A 17,420-nucleotide genomic window follows, 5' to 3' on the forward strand; every position below is an offset into this window, starting at 1 on the left:
GGAGGTCTCATCTGCTGTAGGCTGGGACAGTAAGAATTGTTGTGTGATGTAGCAAGCCATCACAGGCAGCTGTTTCATACAAGCAACTGTTTTGTTGAGTTAGCCACGGCCTTGGGTCACCTGTGAAATGAGAGCTCTTGTTAAAACCAGCAAGAATCTAGAGGAGCAAACAGGTCACAGTCAGAAAAAGCTCAAGAACAAAAGGACAGCTGCTCCTCTTCCTACTAAAAAGCCACAGGAGTTAGAGAGCAGGACTGGGCTTCAGACAGCTTCAGAAAAGCATGAGTAAAATTCACAACCGGGAATGCCAGCGAGGCAAAGAGCGGGTCAGCAGTTGTCTAGAAATAGCCATTGGAGTTTATTTTGGAGTAAAACTGGACCAAAAGGCTGGGGTGCCAAGTTGACATTGCTGAGCTTCGATCCCTACAAAAGAGTTTCATCATTGGAAGAAAGGGTCTGAAATTTCTACTGAAGGGAACAGAAACAGCAAATAGCTCGCAAACCTGACTCAGGCACAAATCACCAGCTCGGAAAGAGGGTGTCAGAGTAACTGGACTCACCAGCACCTCTCGTCACTACCAGCTGGATATCATCACAGCCACTTCTCTGCCATCAGCAACAACTACACTCTACATCTGCTTCAGTGTCAAATCTGCCAGTTCAAGCTGCTTTCAGCAGTAACTTTAACCAGCCTGTCCGACTTGGGTCTGAGGCAGACTAGCAGTTTTACATGTTACTCCCCAACAGCTCACCAGTACATTACCTCCTCACTGCTGACGACTTTCAAAGATGGAAACCAGATCTTCCACCAACACAGTACTTGCAAGGCAGGGACAAATAGTTCAGTTTCAGCAGGCATTGTCTGGCTACCTGATTAAGCTATTAAGCCACCTTTGAATGCACCAGCTGTCTGCTCAGACGAGCAAGGCACTGTTATCAGACAGTAATGCTTCATGGGTTTAGAGTATTTTCCCTTAGAGACATTTCTAAAACACTTGCGTATATGACTAGGTTAAGATCTCAACAAAATGACTGCAACCAGAAAATAAATTAAATCGCACTTACAACACCACCACCAAAAAGCTTGCATTACAGCCTGGTCTGTCTAGCAGGCTGTTCATCAAAGTAATAAGGTCAGTGTAAGTAGGCTGAAATTAAAACTAGTTTCAGCCTGAAAACACATGCCAGCAGAGACTGCGACTGATTGAGGAGAAGCAATAATATTCTGAACTTTTACCCAGAAGAAATTCTCAAGTACAACAGCTACAATCAAGATACAGAATAGCCATCAAAACAGATTTCATCTGTGCTTACTGGGATGTACAAATCTCAGTCCACACTCCCTGAACAGTTAGGTGGAATGTGGTTTGTTTGGGTATTTGGTTTTTGTTTTGTTGGGTTTTTTTTTGGTTGGTTGGTTCTTTTTCTTTCTGGTTTATAAAAATATCTCAAAGGTTTTTCCTGTTGAGAAACTCAGATCATTATTTTTCTCACTGGATGACAGATGACCACAAAACTAGCCACTTCATTACTGATAAGAAGTAAGCTGAAAGGAATGAGAAGCAGTTTGTAAACTGTCTGTTACATAAATCACTCAGCCTAAAAACAACTGGAAATAGTCTCATTAAAAGTGAATGAAAAAGCTCTTCAGTCAGAAAGGTCCAGTACACAAGTTTCTTCCCCCATCCTCAAGACTATCTTGTAGAATTTGCCTATGAGATCTAAAATGAGATTTGTGAAGTACGGTATGAAAAAAGTATGAAGTGAAAACAGCTGAAAAATACCTCTGAAGGTACCCTCCTATATAAAAAGTAGGGACAGGTCATTCTCAAAGTCTTTCTGCCTATTTCAGCAATTCCCCCAGTCCCCAAATGATTCATTTTGGGTGAGAAAATTTAACACTACCTCACAGAAATGTTGTGGGGGTGGGGGGATTCCACCACTACTGGTCCATCTTTTATTGCATGACCCTAGTCTTTAACATACAGAATCACAGAATCATGCAACAGAGTAAGAAGCAGTGAGACTTCATAGCACTACTTCACTCTAAGTACCCCACTTAGTGCCAGAGCTGCACAAGCGTCAATCCTCAGCCTGTATAACGTAGGAACCCATTCAAAGCGAATATTACATGACAAGCAGGTCATCATTTGCACCACCTCGAGGCTGGTTCTGAAGCAATGATTATTTTTCAAAAATTTTTCCAGTGTGATCTTTACATTTGCGGTGCTGTAATAATGAAAAGATGGTCCATAAAGAGTCTGATTTTTTTCCCAGCTTTACGCAAAAGACACACACAAAAAAAGAGGACAAACAGAAACGACATTTGGCGGTTCAAGGATGAGCCTAAACCTGACTTGGTTCTGACAGAAAACTGCTGTGAAAATACTAGCTAAAGCAGCTGTGCATTTTCTTCAAAGAGGTTGTGTACTCTCCCGAAAAAGGCCAAGAACATTGCTGCTGCCTCTCCCACCCCCCTGAAACGCCATTTCCTCATGTTGTGGAAACCTTCCCATAGATACACTTTTTATACACACAGCAAAACTACTTCCACTTAGCTGGCAGGGGATTCTTTTCTACACACAAACAGTCAACATATCTTTAATGACCTGTTAAGTGTCCCTCCAAGAGAAGAGAGGGTATTGCTTAATGACACACAAGACATTAAAAACCCTTTAAGACAGACTTAAGTTGGCATGAAATTTGACCGTCCCCAAGAGAACTACTAAAATTCCCTAACAAAAATCTTCAAAGACACATGTTTTATGGTCATTGTCGAGCTCTTGTGGAAAAAGCCAACAGGTTTAGCCAGATTTTTCCGCATCATCTTCTGGCATTTTACAGTCCTCAGTATTAAGCCAAGAACAGAGAAGCCAAGAAGTTTTTTTCTAAAAGCAAGAAAACAGGGGGCGGGGGGATGGGGGGGGTGGGTTTCAGCTTTCAATTCCTTTTCACTAGGGTGCCAGGAAAATCAAGTCTTCTTAAAGACAGGCCTAAGATTTAGCAACAGGCCTTGGTGTTATCATCCAGAACTTGATTCCATTTCTTGTCTCAACTGTAACTTAAACAGGGATCCTGGAAAATATTATGACATCAAACAAAGCATTACTGATAAGACATTTTCAAACACACACTCTCTAAAAAAAAAAGGGAAAAAAAGCTGTTTCTCCAGTGTCTGAGAGAATAAATCCAGAAAGGGGAAGTCTCCCTGGCTCTGTGTTAACTAGGCAGTAATTTGGAATTGCCCCAAGTATTCCCAGTTTTGTCAACTCAAACAAGTGGGCAAAGTAATCCAGGCTCTGAGGATTGACACTGTACAAATCAAGCTGCACCCACAATCTTCTCCTCCCTTTTTAAGGCCATACACTGACATTATAGGAGTAGCTCTGGCCAAAACAGAGGTCATTTAAAGGTTCTTCACGAGAGCAGCCAACATGTAAGTTAAAAATCAATAGAATGGCTGGTTACCAACAAGCCATCGGCACCACAGAGGCCTCCAAGCTGCAAGTGAAAAACAAAGTCAAGGAACCAGCCTTGCAAGGGGAGTTGCAATTCTCTCGATAAAGCCAGTGGAAATGGCTGGGCTCAGTGTAGTTACACACTTCTCCAGTTCAAAAGCTTATCAGGCTTACAGAGCAAGATGAAGACACGCTTATTAACATGACCTGAGAAGTACAATTTCAGGTCCATCATTTAAGATGACAGATTTATTTTCTAGAAGTTTAGGATGGTTTCAACTACTACATCTGCACTTAAATTTCTCTTGTCAATGTCTGAGTCATACACTGCAGCTTTCAAATAATTGAGACATTCAGACACCTACAAGATAACTCTATGAAAATCTGTCGAATATACAAAATAGGAGGGGGAAAAAAAAGCTAGCACAGTCATGGAGTTAGGTGTTACTACTGATGTACATAACATGAGAAGCTATTTCTGAGCTGAATGGGTTGAAGTTAAATATTGTTCTTCAAGTGTCTTAATTCACAAGTAGGAAGCTTAGGAGGTAAACAAGGGAAATGGTATTACAGGAAGGCAGCTTTTTACATTGCCTTTTAGGGTAAAGAAATCAGACCACTCACCTCCACTAAGTAACTTCATCACCAGCCAAAGCTCATCTTTCACCACGAACGATGTGTAGTAAGAAACAATGTTGGGGTGATGGCACTGACTCATGGCTTGAATTTCTTTCTGTAGAGAAAAATAAAGCATTAACAGTTGGACCCAGTGATTATTACTCCCCGGACACAGAAGTTATCTTCCTCAAGACCTAATGTTCAAAGAGGGTGCAAAGAAAAAGGATACCTTGAAGATAAACATAGAAAATCCAGAAATACCCTTTAGACTGAACCTGCATCATACTAGGGTTCTTCCTGTCTGTCTAGAAGAAAGGAAGAGCTCACCAAAAACCCCTCGGCAAGGGCAACAAAGTGGTCCCAACCAAAACACCTGCATGCAGCTACAACAGAAAGCTCCCAAAAATTCACACCAGTTTGTTACTTAAGAAGCTCACGCTGATGACTCCTTTCAGCGAGACATTACACAAGAGATGCTTAATCTGTTGAAGACTATCACTTGGATGAGAAAAGCAAATATTTGCCTGGGGAGAAAAAAAAGGCCTGTTATTCCTAATGGTTCTTCCCAGCAGGAAAGCGGATGGTTTCGCTCATTCAGGTTGAAGGCACGAAGGACAACTCTATCTTTTGTCAGACTGGAAGAAGAAGGAAATCAGTTTGAGATTAGAAAGTTGTTAGCTACTACATATGGAGTACAATATGAAATATGTTCAGATATTAATTTTTTTGAGTTTTGACCGTGCTTCTTATTAGATTTGGTTATGGGTTAAGGATTGAGGTTTTCCAGGTTATGGGAGGAACACCACCACAGGAAGCATTGACTGATTTTTCATTATGCAACCACAGATCACCAGTTTGGACAGAAAGCCTCACAGCCGCAGTTTCTTGACTGTCCATAGACAAAAGCCATCCATTAAGCCAAGCCTTGCACCCTGCGCTACACCCAGCTGGGCCTTTGTGCTTCAGCCAAGCTGGTACCTTCAACCAAGCCCCCCAACCTGTCAAGTCGTACCCTCCAGCATCACCCATGCCAGACACTCATCCCTGATAACTTCTGCTCTCAGCTAAGACATTCCTTCACCAAACACATGGAAGGCACTTACTTTTCAAAGGTTTAATCACTGCTCACTGTCAGCCCCCTCCCCATGACAGACTCGGACAAGTGCCATAACCCCAAACACACAGGGAAGGAGGAGAACAAGAGCCTTTCACACCCTCATCCTTTCCTCCCTGTAAGCAAAAGACCTCCCTGGTACCAAAGTACAAGAGAAAGCTCTGAGAAAGATTCACCCATGCCTAGGACACCCCATGGATGTAGCACGTTCTTCTCCTACTCACATACAAAGCTCCACTTGTGACCAAGTATAGCGTAAAGGCACATTGCTTCCCCCTTGGCAAGGGTTTAGCTGGCAACCACAGCTACAAACACACGTGCTAACGTTGATTTATCCACTTCAATAATGCTTTTTAGAGAGTAGGTGCATTTGAGGAATCAAATGCAATTGGTTCCTCTTTCTGCATCCCCAAAAAGTGGCACCAACTTTCCAGGAAACTTCAATAAGCAGATTAAAGGAGAATCCTTCTAAACAGGAAGGGATATTTGAAGAGTGGGGAGTAGGCTATTCATCTCAGTGTAGCACGCTCGTTGACTAAAAACCACTCCATGAAAATAAATACAGCCTGAAACAATATCCTCTGCTTACTCTGACAGCTCCAGTTCCCTTCCTTGCAAACACTTGTGTCGAGCTATTTTTCAAAAAGGAAATAAATCAGCACCTTCAGAGTTTTCTAATGCCTTCTAGCAAGGTTTCTGTGCAATGCAAAAAAAAAAAAAACCTCGACAGACAAAACTGGCAATAAAAATGTTCTTTTTTACTTCCCTGCTTCAAATTTCTACCAGGGGATGGATGGGAACTGGGCCCCTGGATAACACAGGTCAGACCCAGGGACTGGTTTCAGTCTTCCGTCACAGTCCTTGCACAAAACCCAGCTGGCTGGGAAGCTCTGGGCTGCTGTCTGTAAACAGAAGTGTAACACCTGATTCACATAACCTTTCCAAAACTCATTGAGTTCTGAGTTTTGAACTCATTTGCTTACCCTAGGATCATTTTGGACTTGCTCAGACACCTGGACTGAGCCCCTGGTTAAGAGATCCATAAACTTGGCACAATCTTGGTTCCTGAGCCTGAGATTAGTATTCATCCTAAAGCTTCAAATTAATTTTAAAGATTTTATTTTCTTTTAAACCCACAAGCAAATCCAGGTGCCTAACTCCCATCTCTGACAATTAAAAAAGCCACACATGCACAAGTAGCACCAGAGGAAACACAGATGGGAAGAAGCAAGCAGGACACTGAGTGGTTAATCACGCCAGCAGCCAGACCTGCCCCAAATCCACCATTCTCAGAAATGATCTAGAGGAGCTGTTTTTTATCTTTTCTTAGCTAGACTGCTCAAAATATTTTGAACCAGCTCCCTGGGAGATCAAGAGAGTAATACAAGGAATATACACAAACATTGCATATTTTATACACATTAGTGTATCCCACTGGAATTCAGGAGATAGTGAGACAAAGTCTGGACCAAGTTTACTTCAGAGCCTAGACCTGGATCAGATCTTTGCCATTCGAGCAGCTCTGTACTACAGCATTTTGCAGGCATTCCATGATGCTTAGTTGCTATTTTATTATTTTCCAAGAACTTCCTCTCTCATTCATTACCACAGTCTGCTCCCTGGGCTGGAAAGCACAGTTTAAAAAAAAAAAAATAGCTTAAGTCTGTCACATGCTTTGGTGCATAAAATGGGAAAATAAATAATCACAAACCTGATCTATGCAATTAAACACCTCTGTCAGCTAGCGGATATGTAACACAGGCAGATTAAACCATTTCTCACACAGTGTAGCACAGCTCTGAATAATTAATTGCATCACAGCCCATGATTTCTAGTGTTTTCACATTATTACCAATAAGAAAGAGCCAGTCAGGCAGACTTTCCTCCTCACCCATAGATCCACAGCCCATTTTCAATAGTTTTCTAGGCTAATCTCACACCAGCTACATCAAAGCTTCGTTCCTTTTCTCCCCCTCAGAGGGTACCAACATCGTGGAGGCTCAATGCATACAGTTGTTTTAAGTGATCATGGCAAATCACAGTGGGCTTTGCGGTTAAAACGCTTCCGTGCATAATTGAAACAAAGCCAACTCTGTCATACATACAACAATCTGTGCTATGGCAGTACAAATGCAAGGGCTGAAGAGCTGTAGTTCAGGCAGGAATCCCAGTCAAGTATCACCAGTGAGCTCAACTTTAGGCATACTTACAGAAAAAGGGAGCAAGAGGGAACAAAATGCTACACACAGAAGGTCTGTTGCTGCAAGTGCAGTTTAAAAATACTATTTCCAAAGTTTTTCAGAGAGTTTGCTGATCTTGAAACATGACAAAGTCATAGCAGGCAAAAATTTCCTCTCCCTACCTCCTCCCTAACAAAACTGCTACCCCAAATTACACAAAGAAGAAATAACCGAGTTACAGCTGTCCTCCCCTTACTTTCAGTAGCACTGAAACTATATTGGAGGACTTGTAATAAAAATCTCAGTGATTTCTACACCTCTGTAATATCAGCGCTAAACATCAGCATTTATTTAGGCTGCTATATACAAGTTTTAAGCTGGGAATGTTACTTTATTCCCACTTTGCCAACAGTCATGGGTCACTCGACACAGACCCCTCAAACCGTCTGCAGATCCAGTGGGTGGCAGACAGCTCTTCTATCCAGGTGCTTACGCACAAACACCCCTCATGCTAGACGGCTTCAGTTATGAGACACACAGCCCTACTAACAATTCCCAATTTCAGGATCCATAAATTACACTGCCTTTTGCTCAGCTATGGAGAATGAATTACCAATAAAAACATGTCTAGACACAGGCAATGGTTTGGAGATGGTTCCATGCTCACCCTGGGCTAGATGTTTAATATATCTGCACTGTCAAATACCAAAAGCAAATAGACCGGGATTAGCTATAAAGGCCTCCATGTCTTCCATTAAGAGTTCTGATGAATGTTTTCAGTACTTCTGTGGGCAATAAAAGAAGCATTTCAAGGCTTGTGAAACACTAATAAAACTGCTGTGAAGGATAATTTAGAATCATAAGAAAGCTATTAGTCTCCTGTAAGTCAGACATACTTCTGGAGATCTGCTATTTTGGAAGTGGGTTTATTTGCCCACTGACATACAACTGAAGTTTGAGTTAATAGGAGGAGAGATACAAAGCAGGTAATGCTGTGTTTACGCTACCAGCTGAACTTTCTTACTGGTATTTTCTGTTCACATCATCACCTTTTACTCTTTACCTGCCCTGAGGCGCATTTCAAAAACATGTGCTCTCAAATACAAGGATGAAAATCCTGCTTTATTTAGTTTTACTTCCTACATATTGACATGAACTCAGGAGATACAACACAGCAGCAGTCTGCTTTTATGTGGCTACCTGCAACTTCATCGGAATCCAGAAAGCCATCAACTTGGCTATCCTATTCGAAGGCAATCATGACTGTTAGAGAATTGTGGGAGGAAAGCACACCTGGGGAAGAAATCAAAGCAGGTTAGATGTGATCTCCTCCTTGAATACACACCTGTGCTTCAACTATGGCTGGCAAAGAACTTCTCTCAGCTCAAAGCTCAGCATAAGGCATTAAAGCTCCTCTTCAACCTTTTAAAGCAGGTTTTAGACCTCTTGTCCTACAGGCAGCCATAACTGTTCAAATTCTGCTCCACTGAAATTCTAATGGTTTAATGAAAAGGCTGTAAAATTGAGAATATTCATTCCCCTTTTTGAACACCAGCATAAACCCCTCTTTGTTCCTCTACCACAATCAATTTGAGAGACTTTTTTGAAGCAGATTGGGAAGGAGCACAGAGCTCAAATTCAAAGGTTATTATCCAACTTCCACATCCAGATTACCCAGTTCAATTCCTTACCTCAGTATGTGGCTACAGGAGACAGACTAGCACCATTAAAAATGGGTTAGATTAGCCCATCCAGAGCAGCAGCAGAAAAGAAATAAATCTTAAAGGGATAAAAAGTCTTCATCCATAAATTCATCTTAGGTGATGGGAACAAACCAGCTCTGTAGCAAGCTACTCAGCTGTTACCCATTTCAGTGTCTATCCTTCAGGATCATTCAGTTCCCTCTTTCAAGGTCTGCAGTGTTAGTGACAACATACTGAAGGAAGCAGATGTTTAAAACTGTTATGAAGGAGCAATTCATACATGCCCATTTTTTATTGTTTCAGCCACAAAGCCAACAGGCAAGTGACTGACTCAAGTCACACGTACAAGCAAAATCAGCTTTACCCACTTTGACAAGTAACATTTATCACTACCCTCTTCAGATCAACACCCAGTGTTTACAGCTCAACAATGCCTTAAATCTGTGATTAGTCCACACAGTCAATAGCAAACTCTCCAAAGTTATTTCCATGCACCATCTCATGCTCATCCAGTCCAAGAGACAGAACACATTCTGCCTTCAGGATTTCACCCACCATTACCTGATGTTCATATTGAACTTTACAAAAAGAGAAAAACAAACTTCAACTAGCATAGTAATTAAGACTTCTGTTGCTGCTGCTTTGAGAAACAATACAACCAAGCTGTACCCGGCTTAGATTTAAGTCATCTGTAAAGCTGCAATCCCATCATGCAAGAAACACATAACATGGCATATCAAGTAACCACGCAGAAACCACGTATTACACATCGGACTCTCTGGCATTTACACTTGGGAACTTTTCCCCCTCGGAGCAAGTGTAAAGGTCCTCAGGACTGGAAATGGAATTATAATGGCAATTCCCATAAGATGACAGGCATGGGTGAAATGTCTGCACTACTTCCACAGTAGTCTGCTGCTTTGTTCCCAACAACTTTATAGTCTGGTTAATCCACTTGTAGGAACTGTTCTTTCAGATCAAAGCCAGCTCAATATCCTGTCCAAGTCTTCAAAAGAAGGTGTAAAACCCTGTAACAAGCAGTTACACAATTATCCACCCAGAGGGAAGACTTCTGACTAAGCCTGGGCAGTGAACAGTTGGCTTATGCTTTAAACCAGGGGGGTTCATAATCCTTTTTTTAAATCCTATCTAATTTAACCTTCTCAACTATAGGTTGATTTGTTTAATGTCACGCAATATTTGATTTCAGTATTGTTGGCAGCAAGCTCCCCAGGTTAATTCCATGAAAATCAAAAGGACATTTCTTTTTATTGCAGTTAAACTTGTTCCCTTGGCTTCCTTAACAGCCCTCTGACCATAGTAGTGGAAGGTATCTTCACTTCACTCCTCTTACGTGTAGACCCGTCAGGCCCAGTCCTGTCCGTCTCTGGACTAGGAAGAGTTTGGTGTCTCTTCCTAGGAGCATCAACACTGCATATCCCGTGCTCCTTCCTGAACCTGTCTCCTGTTGAACTACCCTAGGAACTAACAAGGCAGTTCTCCCAGCTGGGAAAACACAATGTGAAACACTCCATAGCTTATGTTCCCCTCTCTACCGTTCAAGATTCCTACTAACTGCTAAACTGACAACCCACATCATCTGCTACTCAAAGCATGGAGGAGAACCACACCCATCTGGACGAAAGCTAGCTCAGCTTTAATTGCGTGAAAATGAAGCAGAGTTTGCTGGACACAGGGGAGATTTAAGGCCTTTTAAATCAATGATTCTTTAAAACAAAGAAACACTTATACAAGGAAAAAAAAAACTTGAGGCATGGTTATTTTGAGGGAGGTGTTATACCACTGTGTGTCACGGACTGGCAACAGCAGCAACGCAACTGTCATCCCACAAAGAAAAGGAGAGGCAAGAGCAAACCACAGCAGTGAAGTGTCCAGCTGTGAAACACACCACGAACAGACTGTTTTCAAACACACACCAAATGCTGCACAAGTTTGTTAACTACTGTGGGCTGCAAGACAAGAAGTGGAGCTTCAGTAACAAATCAAGAAGTCCAAGACCAATTGCAGACAACACTATTTAACCACCACTCCTTACACTCCACTTCCAGTCATACTGGTGAGCAAGAATCATTATAAACTATGACGTACCTCCCTTCCAGCTGAACCCCACATGCCATCTAGAAAAGAAGTGCGAGTGTTTAAAAATGTAAAGGGAGAAAAAAAACAAAACCAAGCACTGAAATTCCTGACTAACATCACCTCATTCAGTAGCTAGGCTAGAAAGAGCCACGTCCCTGCACTGCAATACTCCTGCCTATGTTCTTTATGGCAATTAGAACTTCTGCTGAAGAGCTGAATGCCCTTGACTTGGTTTGCTCACGTTGCAACAAAATTGGTCCTTGCTAGATTTCTATACCCTGTAGCAGCAATAAAATAATCCATTGCATTAACCTAGCGTCATGCAGCATTTTCAAAGCGTGCAGGTTATTGCTGACCACCCGTATGGCTCAGATGTATGTTGAGGTACAAGGATCAAGATCAATACTTTTAATGAGGCAAATCATACCACTTAACCTCCCTAAGTATGGCACCTCCACAAACTAGGAGGTGCTCTCAGACTCCCTGGCCTCTGGGCACCTGCTGCTATAGAAGTTTAAAGGAAGCTCAAGGCCACTCATCCATGCAGCTAGGGGTAGGGCCACTTACTGTGCGTTTCCTAACCCCACTCCAAACTAACCATCCTCTTCTCCATCCCACGAAATGGAAGTGCCAGCTACTAAGCGGCATGGACATTGAAAGAGTGGTAGAAGAAAAGTCATCCTCATCAATGGCAGAACTGTTTGTCCCTCTTCCTACCCTCTCCCAAGCAACATGATACTGTTTACCCTCTTTGCTAGGCAGATTTTGGGAACAAACAAGCTTGCTTCGACAGCGAAGTCAATGAGTCTGAAGCTCTGTAGAAAGAAGTTAAAAAACAAGAATTTAAGCATAATTTTCCCTTTTCTATCCCACTGCCTGATGAGTGGGCAGTGCTGTAACACAAGAGCACTGTCCTGACCCCAGGCGGTACATCAAAGTTTACCATAAGCTCACTAATGTGCTCAGATACCTTCAGCAAAATGGAAGGATAATGGATCTAATAGAAGTCCAAGTTCATGCTTTTAACTGCATCGGAGGAGAGAACGCAAGGAGGGAGCATAACATACCCCAGTATGAACTCATCCTATTTCTCTTTGCACTTGCTTCTTAAAACAACTTTAATCTGCAAGGACTTACATTTGCCTTTTTGGGGAAAAAAAACACCAAAGCAATCCTGCAAAAACAAGTTGTTGCTCAGAAGAGGTAATTTAACTGATCAGGGAAACTGCCATGAAGGGAGACTGCAAGACTGAAGAGCTTGAGAATGTTTACTTTGGGAAAATAGCAAATATGGCGACAAGATAAAAAGTAGGGAAGGTAAGAGCACCGAGCAAGGAAACCAGGGACTTCCATCCTTTTGGCTCTCGCACTGCACAATGACATCCAATAAACCGACAAATTCAGAACAAACCCAGGGAAAACACTTTTTCCACACGTCTGCCGACCTTGGCAACCACTGCCCCATGAGGCTGCTACAGCTCAGAACCATCCTCTTCCCCCCTCTACCTCTCCACGATTTTAAGTTCAAGGATATCTTTAGTTGCATTTTAAAAGAGTTTTCAAAAGTAACTAAGAGATCAGCCTAAACCTGGATAAGTAAAGCTCACCTGTTACAGGTGTAGACAAGAACTTCTTTGGGGAGAGATTATCTCAAAATTACTCAGAGGTTAAATCTTGCACTTTCCTCTGAGATACCAGACACTAATCACTTACCCGTACAAGTTTTCTAGAGGGGCCACAGACTTTGTAAGCACAACTAAAAACGCAGTACAGAGGCTTATTTCAAAGATCAGGATAACAATCTGCCTTTCGGGGTACACAGAAAAGGAAAACCACTCACAGACTACCATATCTAAGCCTGAAAAGGAAAACCTTAAACCAGCCGAGGAATTGACTGCTTTTGGCTGGAGGACAGTTTATTGTCAGGTTTCCTCTACATTTTTGCAGACTCTTCTGGCCTAATGTCTCACTATTAAAGCAGTTATTTTTATAGGCCACATCCAAATTTGTCAGTTGGAGCCATTTAATGCCCGTGTTACTCTCTATAAAGTGCTACAAGGCAAGTCTTGTAGCTGCTGACTGCAGGTATGGGAAGACCTCAATTTCCTGTCTTCCATTCCAGACATTAAGGAACAGTATTTGCCACATGGTGTTGAGACGTGAACGTTTGCCTTCACAACAGGCCTATACACAAGCCTACAGAAGGACCCACACTAGATCTGGTCACGAAATTGGAAGCTTAGGAGAGCTGACAACAGCAATTCATTACAATCCTACCCATAACAAGAAAAACCATTGTGAGGAACAAGTCAGCAAGAGATTTGAAATATGTAATTAGAAATACTTATCTGAAATTACATGCCAAGCCTCCACAGCAGATCTTTCTGAACCTAACCCTTTTAGCTGGAATTGGCAACTACTCAGGCACTAACAGCCTCAATTACTACATCATGACGATACAGTTGGGAATACAACTGAGGCAGAGTAGTGTGGACAAGCCACATACGAGACTGGAAGAGAGTACCAACGGGTGGTATCAGGACAAGATGACTGACTGCGAAAAGAGAAGAGATCCCAAACTCCTCCACTGGCATAACCCATAAGAGGATTTGAACGCAGGTCGTCTTAAGAGTCCTACACGGAACCCTTCACAGGCGGACTAAGATGTGACAGCTTGGATGGAGCCTTTCCTCTTTACAAGAGCAGTTTTGCAGATAACTATAATGATAAAAATGGCATTAGTCACTAGATGGAAGCTGGACCCACAGTTCAGCTGACTTGCTGAAGATCATACAAGTGTAGAGCTACCCAGGACTCCTGAATTCTGTCTCTGTTCTACTTTCAAATTGCAATCATCAAAACAAGGGCCTGAGGTAACACCACAGAAGCTGTCAAGATGGAAGTGGACAGACAGACAGGTAGGCTTACAAAAAAAAATCTGAGAGTTTTTGTTTAAAAGGAAAAGTGGCACAAGGCCTCACCTCCCTGCCTTCCCTCAACCCCTGCCAGCCAATATTTACTATGGAAGGTTTTACCCAAGAGAGCTTTCTCAATTTAGTGGAGACACTTCACTGTTCACAGGAATGCCTACTTCTGCCTGACTTAAATCCAGGGACCTTCCACATGTGAGCTGAATCTGACAGCTGCTGCCCTACAGAAGCAACAGCTCACACACACAGGAAAGGAGAAGACAAAGCCCACCAACCTACAGGCCAGACGAGAAAAAGGAAATTTTAGTTACCACAGCTACCTGCCAGAAGCTGTTTCCATTGAGAAAATCTTGAAAAAAGCAGCACACAGAAGAAAATTACAGACCTACAGCTCCAAAGGACTCTACCTCCTGTCCTGAACTCAGAATTAGTTGGGATTTCCATATGGCAGCCTGCAATATGTCAGAGTGATCCCTTAGCTGGCATCAGTACCAGAAAGAGATTAGGAACAAGAACTAATTCATTCAGTTTTTCTCTTTACAGATGAAAGGGGGGGGGGGGGGGGGGCGGGGGGGGGAGGGGGAAGTAAAGAACAGCAGGAAAGGAAAAGCAAGCAAAAACCATTCCTCTAAACTTTAAAGATTCTGGAAGCACGTAGCTCTGGATCCCCCTCAAACTGCAGAGCTCTTGTGGGTACAGCTGAGCTTCACACTTTCATATTAACTGTGTTCAAGACAAAAGCCTGAAGACAAAAACAAATAGCCTGAAGTTCTCCTACTGTTGAGCTTTTTAACATTTTAAGTACTGTGTCCCACAACCAGGACAACTGAACTGCCTCTAGTGAAATCAGTGAAGGCCCCTCACCCCCCACACCACCTCAGGAAAGGTTGTTTAAGCATAATCTCAATGTTTGCAAAGAGCCTAACTGAAATACAATTCCCCAGACGATTTTGATTGCGTACCAGGAGTTCATCCATGCTCGTCTGACACTTCTCAAGATTGATCCGTTTAATTGCCACCTTCTCCTTCTTCGGAATGCAGAAGGCTGCCTGCACCACTGCAGTCGCTCCGCTCCCTGTGGGTGAAAAAGATAGTTAGCAACATCTTAGGGGACTTCAGCAGCAAGGAAGGGAGGTTAGACAAGTAAACACAACAGAGCCAGGTGAAACCCAGTGAAGGCAACCCCACTGGTGCTCCCCACTCCATGTCTGAGCAACTCAGTGGGCCAGCTCAGCTGCAACGTCGAAGTACCGGGCTAACCGAACAAAGCACACAGATCTTTATGATCGCTTGCAGGGATCATTACAGCTCTGCAGACAGCAGGGAAAAACAAAAAAAACAACCCCGACTCCAGCTTCATTATAACAGAGGAGTGATTCTTCCTGGGTGCTTTTAGAAGAAAGGCCACTGAGGTCACACAGACTTTTAACCTGATGTGTTCACCCAAAGTGTCGAAACAAGCCACGCTAATGAGATTTTTCAAATATTTTTATGGACCAATTGCTGTTCTCGTCTCTCCTCATTTTATGCAAAGACACGAGGTAGGCTTCATTCAAGCCTGTTCAGCCCCAGCTCTCACATGGCAGCACACCGCCTCAGTGTCTGGGTTGAAAACCACAGCCAGGGAATGTTTAAATTCCCATGGGGAAAAAATATCACATTTTAATATACAGTTGTTCAAGCTGCTAAAAGTAGGGATAAGACTTTGGGATTTAAACTGCTCAGCAGTATCATATCATTTGATAACAAGGAGAGTTTGCAACAGTGAGACTTAAAAATCTCTTTGATGTTAAGACCATATTTGTTTCCCTCCAGGAATAGTTGCAACATTCAGATCTCATCAATCGGACATCTTGTTGCTTTACTTTCTACCTCCATCTTTGTTCCCCACATTTACATGCTTCACTGGAAAGGAATAAATTCAAATTAATAAAAGAGGCAGAGGATAGGTGGAAGATAGCTTAAGAGCCTTCTATTGCCAATATCTAAAAAAATGCTATTAAAAATAAACCCACAGCTATTTTGTTCATTATCCCAGACGTACCTCTTGACGCCCTTTGGGCTGATGAGGGAGACAACAACAGATGTTCTGTATTTTTGAATAAAACACCTACTTTATCAGATTCTCCTATTCTTAAGGCTCTAAAACCTGCTCCCAGATGCTGCAATACACGTCAAGAACAACATTTTTGCAAACTTTTTTTTTTCTAGTCTGTTCAGATAAACTGGGGGAAGAATCCTGCAATCTCATCTTCAAAGGCTACTGAAGCTCTTGACAACCACCATCAACAGTCCTCTCGCAGTGAGTTGCACCAAGTCATAGTCAAACTTGGACAAAGTGCCAGGTGGGGGAAAGAGCTTGAAATCCAGCCCTGAAAGATACAGGAAAAATGTTCCATCCAAAGTCACATTGAAATAAGTTATAAAGCCCTCAACCATGGGACTCTGCTTCTCTAACCTTCAGCCAGCACCCGCTACACTGGAACTACAAGAGTTTCCCTTCACTTTATATGGCATCGCAAACGTACCCTGGACAATAGCTTCAGCTTGCCTATTTGTTCCCTGCACTTCAGAGTTTACATTTTAATGGCAGAAGGCAGCAATGGGCAGAACACAAAATGACATGGCTGCTAAAGCTGTACTATTTCAGAAAGCAAATGGGTTTTTAAGAAGTTCAAGACTGAGGCCATTTATTACTTGCATGCATATTATTCTTCAGAGATTATTCATAACAGAGGGCAAACAAAACTACCAGGAGAAGCTTAAGTGGAAGAGAAGTATAGCAATAGGGGCAAGAATATTTACAAGGGACTTTAAAAACAAGGTTTGAGTGCCTTAAGCAGGGTCTTGAGCAACGGATGGAGATGATTGGAAGAGTCTAGGCAGACATTAACAAAAAGCAAGGGGAGCAGGTTTTGACTACCAGGTTTGGCTAGACCACCAGGAGCAGGGCTGACATACACAATATTAAGCACAGGACAAACATCCCAAAAGCAAACCTCCACATACACTCCTTGTGGTCGCTTTACCCGGCAGGTACAAGATGCAGGACTCCACCACAAAAGCAGCAGCCCCAGCACAGATGGATCCCCACCCACTGGGAATCCTGGGTTGCACCGCCCTGCCTCTCTCCACCCAGTACCTGCTTCTCTAAGTTTCCCTGCTGCTTCTTCGGCAGGGGTAGGGGGGAAGTGAAAACACACAAAATGACTCAAGATAAGGACAGCAGGGCATACAGAAGTGATGAATAAAGGCAGAAGTGAGTTTGTGTCTCCTAGCACTGCTGGTCTCCCTACAGCAACAGCCTTTTGGAAGTC

The 17,420-nt window shown here is 42.7% G+C and overlaps 1 protein-coding gene across 1 annotated transcript in view; it reads right to left on the reverse strand.

Annotated features, from left to right (window-relative positions):
• The window catches only part of OXSR1 (oxidative stress responsive kinase 1), a 92,632-nt gene that overhangs the window by 58,405 nt on the left and 16,807 nt on the right, over positions 1–17,420 (reverse strand). The window contains exons 2-3 of the mRNA XM_064445112.1: positions 15,066–15,178; positions 4,083–4,191 (exon numbers count right to left, since the gene is read on the reverse strand). Of these exons, the coding sequence (XP_064301182.1) occupies positions 4,083–4,191; positions 15,066–15,178 (222 nt within the window). The remainder of the gene's footprint in view (positions 1–4,082; positions 4,192–15,065; positions 15,179–17,420) is intronic.

This window comes from Phalacrocorax carbo, chromosome 2 (assembly GCF_963921805.1).
Source record: "Phalacrocorax carbo chromosome 2, bPhaCar2.1, whole genome shotgun sequence".
Taxonomy (NCBI): domain Eukaryota; kingdom Metazoa; phylum Chordata; class Aves; order Suliformes; family Phalacrocoracidae; genus Phalacrocorax; species Phalacrocorax carbo.